We start from the raw sequence: 14,711 nt of genomic DNA on the forward strand, positions 1-14,711 counted from the left end.
ACGGCAGTGTTTTGGATGTTGATATAGAAAAATGAGAGGGAAAAAAAATTTTAAAGAGTCTGATAATAAATAATCAGTTTACATAAGAATTATATAAGTAACCTTAAAACACAGATATAGACACACATGCAAATAACTAGGTCACTGAATTTAGATACATAACTAATTAACCAGTACCTTGCTTTCCAGTGTAATCTCTTTAACTGCTTCAGTTATTCCTGCAATACCTATTTAAAATTTAGAAAATAATAACTAAAATTAAGTTGTAAACATCCTCCATTTATGATTTGAGCAATATAAAAACACTTAATATTATCTAAATTCTCTCAAGATCTCTAAAATGTGGAGTCAACTTTAGCAGTATTTTTATAAATGAACTCTAATAGGAGTAAATAATCTCAAAGGCACTTTTCAAGCTAAAAATAAAAATTTTAAAACACCAATTTAATATTTTACCATGAATTATCTTACCATATCATTCCTCATTTACTACTCCTCATTTACTTTCTCATTTACTTTATTTACTTTCCTTTTGTGAGTCTATAAAAACATATATGCTCAGAAAGTGAAGAGATTAAGAGACTACAGGAGTCATATTTACATTTAAATATGCACTGACATTTTCTCAACAAGACATTGGTTATATTAAATAGCTATTCTTCAGAAATCTAAGACATCCAGAGAGTAGTATCATATCACATTTATATGGGACTTTCTATTTTACTGTTTCCACATTTTATGTAATTCTTACAAACACTATTCTGTGAGGCAGTTAGGGTAATAATTTTTCCCTATAAAGATAAGTCTCCAGAGAGAGAAAGTGACTTGCCTGAGTCTCAAGGAGAGTTACATGAAGAAACTGGGATTCAGATCTACACGGGCCGACTTTTGGTTCCATGCTGTCTACTGCACCTCACTAAGCAACTACCTTGGAACCTACTTGTCCCAAGGAAGATGGCATTGAGCAGATGACAGCATCATAAGTCAGCTAAATAATATATCTAATTCAAAATACCTGTCAGTGTTCTCAACTAGATAGTTCAACAGGGATGGGAAATATCAAAGAAAAAAAACCCTAAATATAAAATACGCTTTGCTCCTTGTCAATCTTCTAAAGCTTTGATATCTCTGTTCAATATATCCAAATCAAAAAATGACTCACTTTCACAAATGGAAAATGTCAAAATCCACAGCTCTAGCATCAAGCTTTTACTTCAGAGTAGTTTTTCTAGAAATTATTTTATAATAGGTATGCTTATAACAGTAAAGTCCAAGTATTAACATAATGAATTGGTATTATAAAACAATTCACTGAATCCAGTATATAGAAACAAAGAAAATAAACCTCTTCAATCTGTTCTAAATATAATAACGTAGTAGTATCCCATTAAACCAGACTCTCCTAAAAGTAGGCCATGACTGGCAAAGAAAAAGAAAGCTCAAATGACTCTAATGAAGGTTAATACTCTCAAGAGCTCTGACAGTTAATTTCATATGTCAACTTGGGTAGGTTATTGTATCCAGATGTTTGGTCAAACTAGATGTTGCTATGAAGGTATTTTTTTAGATGTGCTTAACATTTAAATCAGTAGACTTTGAGTAAAGCAGATTACCCTCCATAACGTGGGTAAGCTTCATTTAATCCGTTGTAGGCCTTAAGAGAAAAAGACTGAGGTGCTCTAGAATTAATTCTGCTTCTAGACTGTCCTCAGACTCCAGCTGCAGTAATCAACTCTCCCCTGAGTCTTCAGGCTGCTAGCCAGCCTGCCCTAGACATTTCAGAACTGTAAGCTCCCACAATCATGTAAGCCAATTCCTCAAAACAAATCCATCTGCATCTATATTCTTAGTTTCCCTGGAGAACCATGACTAATTCAAGGGCTAGCAGAAATAAAAGCAGCCTCAGAGAAGAAAAGTAGGAATAAAGCAAAGGGAACTGAGGTGAATACCTCACCTGGCCTTGTGAGTCAGTTGAAAGCACTGCTTTAATCCAATCAGAATACAGTTTAAACCTAAAATTCTAAGGGTATTTATAAACATAACCATTACTTAGAATTTATTTTGTATACCAACTAACTGAAGTATTGAAAATGATGTTATTTGTCTCCTGTCAATAGGGCAAACATTTTTTTAGTTGTAGAATTTCTATAATAGATTTTTGTCAATCCAATCTTACTGGTACCTACTCATCTCTCTGATGAATGTCTTTGTAAACATCCAGCTGGATTTGGGGCTAGGAATTATGGAATACAATGCAACTAGACAACAGAGTAACTCATTAACTTGACATCAGAAAAATAGTGCTATAACCAATGGCTCTAGTCGGTAACAATTTCCTACAGATGTGCTACCCACATCTAGTTGTGTGAAAACTAAAGCAGAGCAGCTGAAAGATTATGGAAAAACCAGGGGAAAAAGTCTAACAGCACTGCTCATTGGGGAAAAGAGGACGATTTTTGAAATTATTTTGAGTTGTTCATCTGCTATTTCCTCTAGGCCATGACATAACAATATTCAGCTCAGGAAGGAACAAGAGTTTCAGATCAAGGAACTCAAGTCCTGAATCTGTTTCTATATCATCATAAGGAAACAGATGGCAGTGTCCTTTATTCAGAGTAGAGGACAAACTACCTTAATGAGGTGCTTTTTCCTGTGCAGATTACTTAGCGCTCAGTCTATTGCCATGAGTCTCAACTGAGGGCACCAGTTTTGCCCCTTGTAGAATATCTGACAATGTCTAGAGGCATTTCTGGTTGTCACAACTGGGCGAATGCTACTGGTATCTAGTGCGCAGAGCCCAGAGATGCTGCTAAACATTCTGCAATGCATGGGAAATGCTATGACAAAGAACTATCCAGGCCAAAATGTTAACAGTGTTAAGGCTGAGAATCCCTGCTCTCCTACTACCTTTGATATACCTCCTACTGTCTAGGACTTAAGAGGGAGAAAACTTGTTTTTATTAACCTAGATTTAAACTTAGTTTTAATAAAGAAAATACGTTCTAAGTCACAAATGGTAGTTAGCTATAGCAGTATATATAATATTATTCATTTACATAGTTACATAAACAAAAGTATGTTTTTATAACTTGGAATGAAAAATCATATTCAGAGTTCCAAACAACTTACACAAACATGATTTAATGAAAAGCTTAAATTTAATCAATTCCTTTAACAATATTTTACTGAACAACTTTTATATCAGATATTATGACAGATACTGAAGATGCAACAATGAATCTCTACCCTCAAAAGCCTACAGTCCTTACAATACTTTTTAGTAATCATTCAACAAATAACTATTAATATTTTTAAATGCCAGGTCTCTGAGTAAAATAAATATGAGTATAGTGTGGTCCCTGTCCTAAAAGCTTGTCATCCAGCAATGGAATGACATGTAAATAAGGGATTCTAAAGCAAAGTAGTATGCATACTCAGTATTTCTAACTGGCTTGCCTTCTTTCTTTAGAAATAATATGGATATTTTCAAATCGCTACTAAAGTAGCAGTGCTACAGAAATCTAGTATACCCAAGGAGCATTTTTTTCTTTTTTTCCAATTTGTCCTCCCACTTTTTTTCAGGTAAGTCTACTGGGACAGAACTATGGCTTATGTACCCCCCTCTTTTTTTTCTTTAATCAAGGCTATTATATAAGTAATTTAAATATATTCTGTTCTATCTCCTCTTACCTGTGTTATGATAAGTATCTACCCATCCCCCATCACCATCATCTTCTTCAATGATAGCTTCCAACTCATCCGAATATTCCATCTGTTTGCACCGTTTGTAGCATGGCACTGTAAAAAAAAAAAAAAAAAGCAAGTACAGTTACAGTTACTAGCACATAATCTGCTTCCTATAAAAGAGAAAGTTTACCCCATAAAATAAATTTCTACCAAAATACTAGATAAATACTATATTTTACTTCTAATAAAAGTGCTTAATTTAAAAGTTACATTCAGCCTACAGACACATAATTATGTGACCATACTTATCTTTCCCTAAATAGCTTTGTTGGAAAATAATTAGAAAGGGTCTACTGGGAGTATTCTAAGTATTCAAGTATCCCTTACCCTGGCGGTCTGTGAAGAACAACAGCAAGGCTGAAGCCAGAGATGACATTGTTCAACCTCAGGCTAATGACTAATAATACATTATTTTAATGGCTTTACTCTCAGAACATGGAGGCACCACCTGTCATACTCGGAGGTGGCAGAGGTGACCTCTGGGTTTGAAATGCTAAAGTAACTTTCAATATGAATTTTATAATTCATACTTAAGCTCCAGCTACTCATAATGGATAAACTAGTATAAAATTCACTAACATGTTAAACTTTCCTATCTTACACAATATTGGCACCAAGTTTTCCATATAGCAAACACATCAATTAACAGGTATTATTCATATAAGTCTAAAATTGAACAATTATAATATAAAAACATTATGATGTGGAACCAAAAAAAATGCTACTGATTTTTTTAAAACAAGCGATATATAAATGATCAATCCTCTTAAAACATATAGTGTGATTAGATAGGGACTATAACAACCTTTTGAGGATGTTTTCAAATTAACTTCATAAATAACTTCATTAACTTCATAAATACCTATCCATTTCAGAAACATTTGTGTGCCTATAGGCAATCTTTCAGTGACACAATGGATAACAAAACCTCCAGCTTTAAGATTTTGTATTTCAAAGGTAGTATCAATAATACTTTCCATGAAAAGTAAGTCTAAAGAAGATTAAAATTAAAAAGCTAAAAAGATTATAATTACGAAGTCAACTTAAAAAATCCAATTAGAAGAAGTCTAACTTTGCTTAAGGCCCTTTTCCTTCATGTCTTAAAACTAAACTTTTTTTGCAAAAAGAAATAAAAGGAGATTAAAAATCAAGTATGGAAAAAAATATTCTCACAATAGAGAACCCAGAGTTTCATTAAATTTCCAAATTTCTATTTGAGAGAAGATGTAAATACAGCTTTAAGCACAAATTAAGATCAGTAAGTGCTAAAGGTTTTTAAAAAATATAACTCTTCATGCAAAATTTACAAATATATGCAACATAATTCTTACCATTTTTGGTGACCAAAAATTGTTTGCCTGCTGGTAGGTATGCCTTCACTTTCAATTCTTCCCCTGTAGCCCTTTAAAAGAGTGAAAAGCACCAAAATGCACAAATATTTTTAAAGGCAAAGACAGAAGATATCACAAGTTAATCTCAAAATGTACAATCCACACCCCTGAGAAAACAATTTTAGGATTGGTTTGGGAAGGATGCCGTAAGTGAAATATGTCAGGGCAATGAAGAACACAGCAAAATTTTAAATGAAATGTACTAAGAGATACAGACAGACCAAGAGAATCTGGATTAAATATTAGACAAAAAAAGTAGAATATAGAACTATTAAGCAATTATTATGTTTGCCTCTAAACAAAAAGAATTTCATTCAGATTTTTAATATAAAAGTTCTGTTCTTCTGAAGACCAGGAAGCAGAAAAATAGCTACATGACATTACATAACAAAGCAGGTGGTTGACAAGAACCATGTTCCTACCACTGTATTAAAATTGGAAGTAAGAGATAAAATATGCTTTGGATCCCAAGATGGTAATGTTGAGAATAATGATGGAAAACAAAGAAAGAATCTTTTATTGTGTGCTAATAAATACAGGACCTAGAACTATAACATGCATTATTTTCAAATAATCCTCAGAAACCTAAAAAATGAGCAATACTAATATCCCCATTTTATAAGTAAACAAAAGTTTAAAGAAGGTAGGTTGCCCACAGTCATAAAACCAGAAGGTAGAAGAGCCTGGATGAAGCCAAGAGACTGACTCCAGGACTCCTGTTCTTAAACACTACTCCCTCTGTGGGTCAGAGCCAGCTATAACATTTCTGACTTTTTGGAGCTACTCTGGGATATCTCACTATTTGTTCAAAGATTCTTCTTTGGTTACCTACTGGAAGTGGTTAGAGCTGGGGTGACATGTGGCATCCATCACAAATATAAATGAGCATAACTCTGGAGGTCTGCTGCCTCCTTAAGCTTCAGTCTAAAATTCAAACCATAGATTTGAGCATAAGATAAAGCCAGGAAATGCCCTAATATCATTTGGTAGCTTTCTAGGCTTCTTTTAGACCACTCCCAAGTGTGAAATTCAACAATGTCATAGTAATGCCTGAAGTTCTGAGGAAAGAAGATACAATACGGTCATGACGGCACTGGCAGATATGAATGCACAGCACAAGAAATTATCTGTTTCTAGCACTGATTTAAAATGAATTGTTCCTTTGGCCCCAGCAGTTCAGCCAGAAGTGTGGACACTGGAATGTGGTGTAACTGAGTTCTAAGTTCAAATAAAATGATTTCAATCATCACAATTCATAAAGTAGAATTATGAACTACCGTCCACTAAAAGAAGATCCTGTCCATATTTACCAACCCATATGACAATACCATAAATCATATACTTAACTAATTACACAATTAAGGGCTACAACAAAGAAATCTGAATAAAGGAAATGTGTATCTATCACATGTGTATTGAAGAAAATCCTAAATCAGTACCTTTTTCTTTTGCATAATGAGTATTATTTTAAATTTTATATATATAGTTGACTTGAAATATATATAAACTATAGACCAGAACTTAGCTAAATAGTTTTAACAATTTAGGGGGAGAAAAGAATAAATCAGAGAGCTTCTATGATAGGAACACAATTTAAAATATGGAACAGAAATACACACCGGCAAGACAAAGACATAAAAATAAATGAACCTGACATTTTGGCCTTTCTTGGTACATAAAAACAAATGTTCTACAAGATAAAGAGCAACTGATAAAAAGCAGTAAGAACAATTTTGGATATGTGTTGAACATAAAAATTAAGGGTACAAGAAAAGACAACAGATGAAAAAGAGTTCCAACTCTAATTTTAAATAGTTTAATAATTTAAGCTCTTTAGATATTAAGGAAAACATTATCAATTAGACTCTTGTTAATTCTAGAACCCCTACTCCCAGTTCAAAACTATACCTTTCAATTACAATTGAAAAAGCATCACTGAGGGGGGAAAAAAAAGGATGCTACCAGTTGACTCACTCATATCCAAATAAGATGATAATTCCAAACACTTTTAGTCTAATTAAAATAGTATGCCAGTATTGGGATCAATGTTTCAGCTACTTACAGTTTTATCATAAGAACATAGAGTAATGAAACTGAATTTGTTTTAAAACATTGTTTTTACTCACACATTTAAAAGACACATTTTAAGTAGCTTAAAATACCTTATACTTAAAGGAAAAGTTACATAGAAAATAAAAGTGGAAAAGTCTATTATGAGTAGATTTCCAATTTAAACTTTATTCAGTATCACAAATCTCAACTTTTGAGCTAATTCCTAAAATGGGGACATACTTTTGAACCTTAAAGAAGGCCTTATGGTTAAAATCTGTAAGATTATGCAAAATTCCACATTATTGTCACAGAAATATTCAATACTTTTTAATTTAAAAAATAAGCTGATCAAATTGATTTAACTTTTGAAAATTATTTTTCAAAGATCTACCACAAGATCAGACCTAGAACTAGGGAAGAAAGGGAATACTGGCAAAGGAAATAAGGCATTTATCTCCAAAATGTCCATCTTTTGTGCTAACAGAGCAAAACAGAACAGGTATAATGCCCAATTTTTCTTCATTTATTTTACTTGGAGTATCACTAGGGCACCGTTTAACAGAAACTCTACTAGAAGAGGGTTAAACTAGTCATTCTAATTTTCATGCACTAATCTATTTTGCAAGCTACCATAATTATGAAGTCATACCTTTTATGAGTTTTCTGTTCCTCACTCAAGATTACTTACCATTGCCATGTTGGACAGTGGTGGACTAAGTGATCTCCAGCTGCCACAAACTATTCAAGATTTAAAAGGAATACGACAAAAGGAAAAAAGAAAATTGAACATCACTGAATGTGAGGTGGCAAAATATCAAAGGTCTATGTAACTCTGATACCCAATAATCAATTAAAATGTAAACAATACCAACTTGCTCTATCAGCCTAGAGATTTATTTACGAATATTAAAACTACAAAATTTTTAACATCTGTAAAATTCAAATTAATTTTAGAAAGAAAAATATTGAGTGCTATTAATTTTTTTATTCAATTTTAATCACTGGATTAAATAATGCCAGAAGCATAAAGTATCACGAAATGAGTAAAGGTAATATAACAGGATTTAAAATGCTAAAAACCATTTTATAGATGATTAAAATGTAGAAAGATTCTTACTACTTTAGTTGAAAACTCAATGAAGATCTCTGAAAACAATTACTAAACAAGTACAGGTCTATGATGTAAGAATAGCTTCTTACATCACAGTGCGTAGTTTTTCTTCCTCTTTTTAAAAAAAAATTTAAGTAACACCTAATGTTGAAAGCTTTTTCATATTATTAAAGGAATCACTAACAAAAGTGATAACTGTAGTGCCAAACAATGGGGGGAAAGTTAGAAGCTTCTGGATTAAGTCGGAAAACACCAAGACAATTAAGAAACTGAATCCTCAAATCTTGGACTTTCTGGGCAGGTTGAACATTACACAAGTTTTTGTTTTTCTTCAGAAATGAAAAATAGATTCAGGAAGAAATAGTTTAACCTTTTGAGAATTTCCATTATACATGAACATGCACTGATCTTATTACAAGACAGAGATCCTACTTATTCCTGAGAACAGAAAATGAAAGTCTGTTACTCAAGCAATATGTGAACATACTTTCCCAATTTCTATTTCACAACAGCTCTAACTTAAAATCATGTATTGTTCACTGGTTATTACACAATGCAAAAAAATATTTTAAACATTATTTTAGTCTTTCTGAGAATGTTTACATATCGTTTGTTTGTATATCAACATGTTTATATATCTTATTCTATTTTTAATTTGAGAGAGTAAAACTATAAAATAAGAACTCTGAGAATAACTTTTTTTAAGAACATAGATTAACAAGATAACACTCAGCAGCATACTTCCAACAGCAACTTTACAAAATGTTCTGTTTTTTAAAGAACTTCTTTACTATTTAATCTGGTTAGATAAAAACAAAAACCCAAATAAAAACAATACTCTATAATGCTGAAACAATTTCTTTAATGATACTGCCTTGAAGTCACAAGACTCGTAACATTTTATTCCATAGCACCTCTGGTGGCATCTATAAAAAAATAACAGAAACTTTAAGATAAGAAAAACTATGAAAGAACATAGAATTGAACTGATATTTAGTATATGTGTATACCTGCTCTCATTAGCAATGGCCCTTATGATTATGTGCTTCCTATGCTCAAATGAAAGACTCAAATTTCTAAATTCTCCAAACTGCTTGCAATAGCTTCTCTCAGTGATTAAATATTGGATAATACTGAGTAACTCCAACAAGACAGAATCAATAGTAACATTTTGATGAGCAACTTCATACTAGATAATGCCTGTTCCTCTTTTTAAACACAATACTTCCACACCTCTCAATGAAAATAAAAAGACAGCTAGAGGCTGACAGCCAGAAGCCCAGAAACTAAAACAAATGAACATATCAACTCAGTGTTTTTCCAAAGCAAATTATGTCTTCTGATTTTCTTCCTCTAGACTCATTCTAACCTAACAAAATCCTGTAATTGCGCTCTATCTCAATCCAGCTTTACGTGACTGGCAACCAGCTGAGCTAGTTTTGCCTTGCATTTGTTTAAAAAGGAGAAAATTCATAAATCGCTTCACGATTCAATTAAGTTATTCATTATAGGATTAGTAGTTGTTTTAAAACAGTTAGCTTAATTCCAGCCAACGATCACAGACATGTATCTCTACCGCCAACTACCAATTAGTCATCTTCACATAGAGGAGATAAAGCTAAAGAGTACAAGAAAAACAGCATACTTTCAGCTCTGCTCTTTATTTTAGGTACTTAGTTTCTAGAGTCATGTCTAAATTATAGCTGGCAAGAACATTAATGATATGCTTAAGATTAAAACTTAGTTTTATTTGACATTCAAGGTATTAAGCTCATGATGCCTGAGGCAAAATGGGTCCGTCAGAGAATGTCAGGTCAAATCCCTCATTTTACAGATCAGGAAACATGAGGCCTGTGCCTAGATAGCTTAACTGATTTGCCTGAGTCAGAACAGGAGAAATTAGAGAAACGGGTCTAGAAGTCAGGTCTTTCAGGTTTTGTCCATACCACTGAGTGTCTGCACTAAAAATAAAGACAATTTTAGATAAAACACCAGTTCAGCACACCGTTCTTTGAACTTATAAAGATTTGGGACTAAAAACATTTCATTACAACTGAAAACTGTATTAATTTAATACAGTTAATTCTCTGGCTTGAGGGCTTGGAATTTACAGCAACAGCCAGATCATACAACATGGCTCATTCCAAAATGTTTCTTTCAAAATAATGAGTAAAGTTCTATTGCCAATGAGTGGTACTTCTACTAAAAATTAAGAGTGAGGCTTAAATGAATTATTTTCTGTTCATTAAGAATAATTTTGAGTCTGATGTAACCATAACTATACGTAAAACTGGAGTATAAAAGGATTTTCAGACCAGTATTTATTTCTCTAAAGACAACAAAATAAACTACCTAAAGGAAAAAGACCACTTTTATTATATAGATTAGATGAACATGTAAAATGATTCCTCAAAACATAATTCTGTGTTAGAAGTTCAATAAAACAGAACTGGCCTAAAAAACAGCCATTAGTTTCTGCATTAAGCAGATCCATCATTATTTGATTAGTAGAAAAAGTAAAAGAATAGTGGGGGGAAAAAAAAACAGTGTTAAGTAGGTAGCAATAAAATATTTAAGCTGAATACTGATAGAAAACTTAATATCCAAGCAGTGAGCCTAATTTTCTAAATGGAAAGCCATGAAAACCCATGTTTGGGTAGACAAAGGCAAGACATGGCAAACACCAGAGCCCAGTGCATAGCTTAATATAATACATATGTGAGTGAAGAATAAGTCACTACAGGAATCTCTTCCATTCCCTCTCCCATCCTCATTTCTAAACAGAGAAACTACAGAAAAATATGAAAAATGGAAAATTGAGAGGGAAGTTGCCTTTTCTTCTACAGGAAGTAGAAATCCTTACAAACTTGATGATATAGTCAACAATCTAATTTTACTCAAATCAAGATTAAAGTTCAAGATGTTTTCTTATAAAGCAAGAAAGCCACCCAGTTTTATGTAATTGTACAATATAAGAGCTTTATAGTGTCTTCAATACTCACCTCTTCTGGGGTGATAACACCTGTTTCCTTAAATTTGGATTCCTATAGAGAGTAAAAATAACAGTATCACACATTTCTCATTTTCAATTGAAAAATGTTTGTTGGGCTTGGGCCATTTGCCAGGCACCCATCTAGGCAACAGAGCACAAAAATATTTACATCACTGGTCCTCAACCTCAAGGAATATACAAGTCTAACAAAGGAAATTGACATGAAAGTAACTGCAATATAATTTGAACAGTGTTACATTAAAGCAAAGCTCATTGGAAAAACATTCAAAAGTTTATACAAACATTAAACCTTAAAATAATTTTGTGAAATGACCAAATATCATGAAGTCACAGAAAAGTAAAAATGTCTTAAAGATGTTTATACATCTTACAATTCAGCCAATATCTCATTTAAATTGAGTAGTACTAGAAAACCAAACCTAGAAGTCATAAATCATTTAATACTTTACCATTATTCTTATTTCCACCAAGATATTATACAATATTCTCTCCTCTAAAGCAAGTTATTTACCAAATTTTTCTAAAGTTTAAGTTATTTGTAAGGTTTTGTGGTAGAATCTACAAAAATGAAGATTCATTTATGAACTTTATTTATTCAACAAATATTTACCAAATAACTCGTATGTGCCAAGCACTATTTGGTAATAGGAACAACAGAGTGAATAGAATAGACCAAATTCATCCTTGTCCTCAAAAGAAGTTTAAACTCTAGTGCAGGGAGAAAAGCCAAGGTAATGAATATTACAAAGAAAAATGAGGCAGAGAGGAAACTGGAGGAAGAGAGATGGCTATTTAAAATAAGATGGTAAGAGAACAAAGCCTTACTGATAAGTGACTACAGAGTAGAGACCTTAAGGAAAGGAACCAGCCACAGGCTGCGTTGGGAGAAGAGCACTTCAGGCAGAGGGAAGAGCAAATACAACACCCAAGTGAGCAAGGTCTTTTGCTTAAAAGCCAATAGTAGATGAGATAGGACCCTCTACCAAACAAGTAGAGGCTTGAAGATCATTGTAAGGGCTATGGCTTTTACTGTACACATGCCTTCCAGACCATGATTTCTCTTAATTTTTACTTCTTGAGAGAAATCATTATTTCTTTCTCAGGGATTTAGTTTTTTTCTCCTTGCCTTCCCATGTCTAGTAGGAAACAACAAGAATTCTCTCTGTAAACCAATAGTTTACACAGGGAAGAGTAAGAAGAGAGTTCTTAATTCTGTTCTCCTTACTACTAAAAATACATACTAACAAGCTAACACAGTTTGGTGAGCAAGTAGAGTGATTTCTCACAACATAATTCTATGTTATACGTTCAATAAAATGCAACTGGCCAATAAAACAGCAGTTTTATATTTAATTTAGGAGGTCTTTTCTCTTGTTCCTCTCTCCTGAAACTAAAAAGTTCTAACAATCGTGTATTATTTAAATGCTGTATGCTTAGGTAGACATATTTCTGAAAGGATGACATATATGCAAAAGAATCATTTGAATCAAGTGTCAAAATTATTTTCAATTTCAAAGTTCACTGAATAATCAGGATGGGTTTCATAGTAAATTGGGTTTCATAGTAAACAAATATAAACATAGCAAGAGTTGGAATTCTTATTTATAAACTTTTTTGTTAAACTTGGTACAACAAGGTATCATTTTACAATCAGTCTTAGAAATAAATATTTTAAAAGTACAGTACTAATATTTTCCTTTGTCATGCAAAGAGTGCAGAGTAAAACTGTCCACTATTCTCCTTAGCATTCCAGAATAATTTCTTGAATGTTGACTGGAACAACCATTTCTAAGTATATTTCATCCTCACACTAAGATTCCTAAAATTTTAATTGAAAGCTAAAAAAAAAAAACCCAGTAAGCAAGAACTTTCTATTCATTTATTATCACTGCTCACTTTTCAGAAAGGAAAAATGAAAAATAAAGTTATCAAAAAACCCACAAATATATGTATGTATATGCATGACTGGGCTGTACACCAGAAATTGACACATTGTAACTGACAGTAATTCAATTAAAAAAAAAAACTTACCCTAAAAGACTTATAAATGAAAAACTTGAAATGCACTTCTAGAAATTTATCTTTGAAAAAAAAATCAGTCACTGCTATATTAGCTAATGTGTCGCAATTTTTACTTTAAAAATGCTGTTATTGCCAATGTAAAAATAAAATTATCTAGGAAAGTTAAGCTGCTCCTTATTATCATTGATGTCCAAGATGAACAACTAGCTTCAGCTATTCTAAAACCTTGGGAAATGGATGTTTTGCCTATTCGCTGGGTTCAACGGTACCGAGAGAAGCAATGTTGCAAATTTCACCTTGTTCCTCTGAACTCAAAATTGAGACCTCAGTCACAACTTTCTATTTCAAACTCCTAATTACAAGAGACTTACTATTAAATTTTAAAGTGGCATGTCTTTTAGTGCCAAATACTGATTTCGTTTTTTAAGGTAAACAAAATCCTTATTTTAAAAGTTCCAAAGACTTTCAATGTTAGGATTTAACTTAGCTGCGGACCACCTTCCAACCCGATGAACCCAGACTAGCTGAGTTGCAACGGGTGGAGACAGGAGTACGCACAGAGCGTCCCTCCAAGTTTACCGAAGAGCTGGAAAGCCCTATAGAACAGCTAGATAACACCTCGGATGGGGGCTGCACCCTTCCCTGTGTACCACCCTCACCACCTCCCTACACCTTCCCCACCAAAGAACACGGTGACACCCACAGACCCCCGGTCATCGGTCCTGCACAGCCGAGCGTGTGCCTGACAGCCCCCACAAGCCCGGCTTACCTTGAGGACCGGGGTCAGGTACTCAGCCACTTCCAGTGCCTTTCCCTTCACCGTGTTGATCACATTCTGCATCCTGGGGCCGGAGGAGCGGCCGGCCCCACGACCGAGTGGAAAGGGCAGCCGGGAGGGGAGCTGGGAGTCAGAAAACGTCCCCGCTGCGGCTGACTCGCCTCGGCACCCGGCCGGCGGCACCCGAGGGGACGGGGCGCGACGGGACGGACGGGACGAGGGGGAGGGGCGGCCGGCGCCGCGCGCGAGGGCAGGGCGCGCGCTCCTCGCCCCGCAGGCAGCGCGCGGCGGGCCGGGCCCAGCTGTCGCCTGGCGCGAGGGAGGGCGGCGGGGCCGAGCTGGGGGGAGAAGCGGGCGCACGCGCACCCCTCGCCCTCTCGGGAGCTGTCTTCTCCGCCTGGCTTCACTCGCGCCCCTTCCGTCTCCCCATTCCTCCTCTCACTCTCTCGCCGTAGCTCTGCCGCCACCTGGGCCTCACGTGACACGAGACTCCCCCGACACGTGACGCGAGACAGGCCGAGCTGGGGTGGGATCCGGTCGCTTCTCCTTTCCTTCCGGAAGCGTAACACTGAGCGCGCTTGCGCAATGGGCGCCAGG

General features: G+C 34.6%; 1 protein-coding gene across 1 annotated transcript in view; it reads right to left on the reverse strand.

Annotated features, from left to right (window-relative positions):
* ATG3 (autophagy related 3) overlaps positions 1-14,692 on the reverse strand; it is a 95,221-nt gene extending 80,529 nt beyond the window's left edge. The window contains exons 1-6 of the mRNA XM_010970792.3: positions 14,106-14,692; positions 11,304-11,345; positions 7,879-7,928; positions 5,079-5,149; positions 3,691-3,798; positions 178-227 (exon numbers count right to left, since the gene is read on the reverse strand). Coding sequence (XP_010969094.1) covers positions 178-227; positions 3,691-3,798; positions 5,079-5,149; positions 7,879-7,928; positions 11,304-11,345; positions 14,106-14,177 — 393 coding nt within the window. The 5' untranslated portion in view covers positions 14,178-14,692. The remainder of the gene's footprint in view (positions 1-177; positions 228-3,690; positions 3,799-5,078; positions 5,150-7,878; positions 7,929-11,303; positions 11,346-14,105) is intronic.
* Between the last annotated feature and the right edge of the window lie 19 nt (positions 14,693-14,711).

The sequence above is a fragment of the Camelus bactrianus genome, chromosome 1 (assembly GCF_048773025.1).
Source record: "Camelus bactrianus isolate YW-2024 breed Bactrian camel chromosome 1, ASM4877302v1, whole genome shotgun sequence".
NCBI classification, from domain to species: Eukaryota; Metazoa; Chordata; class Mammalia; order Artiodactyla; family Camelidae; genus Camelus; species Camelus bactrianus.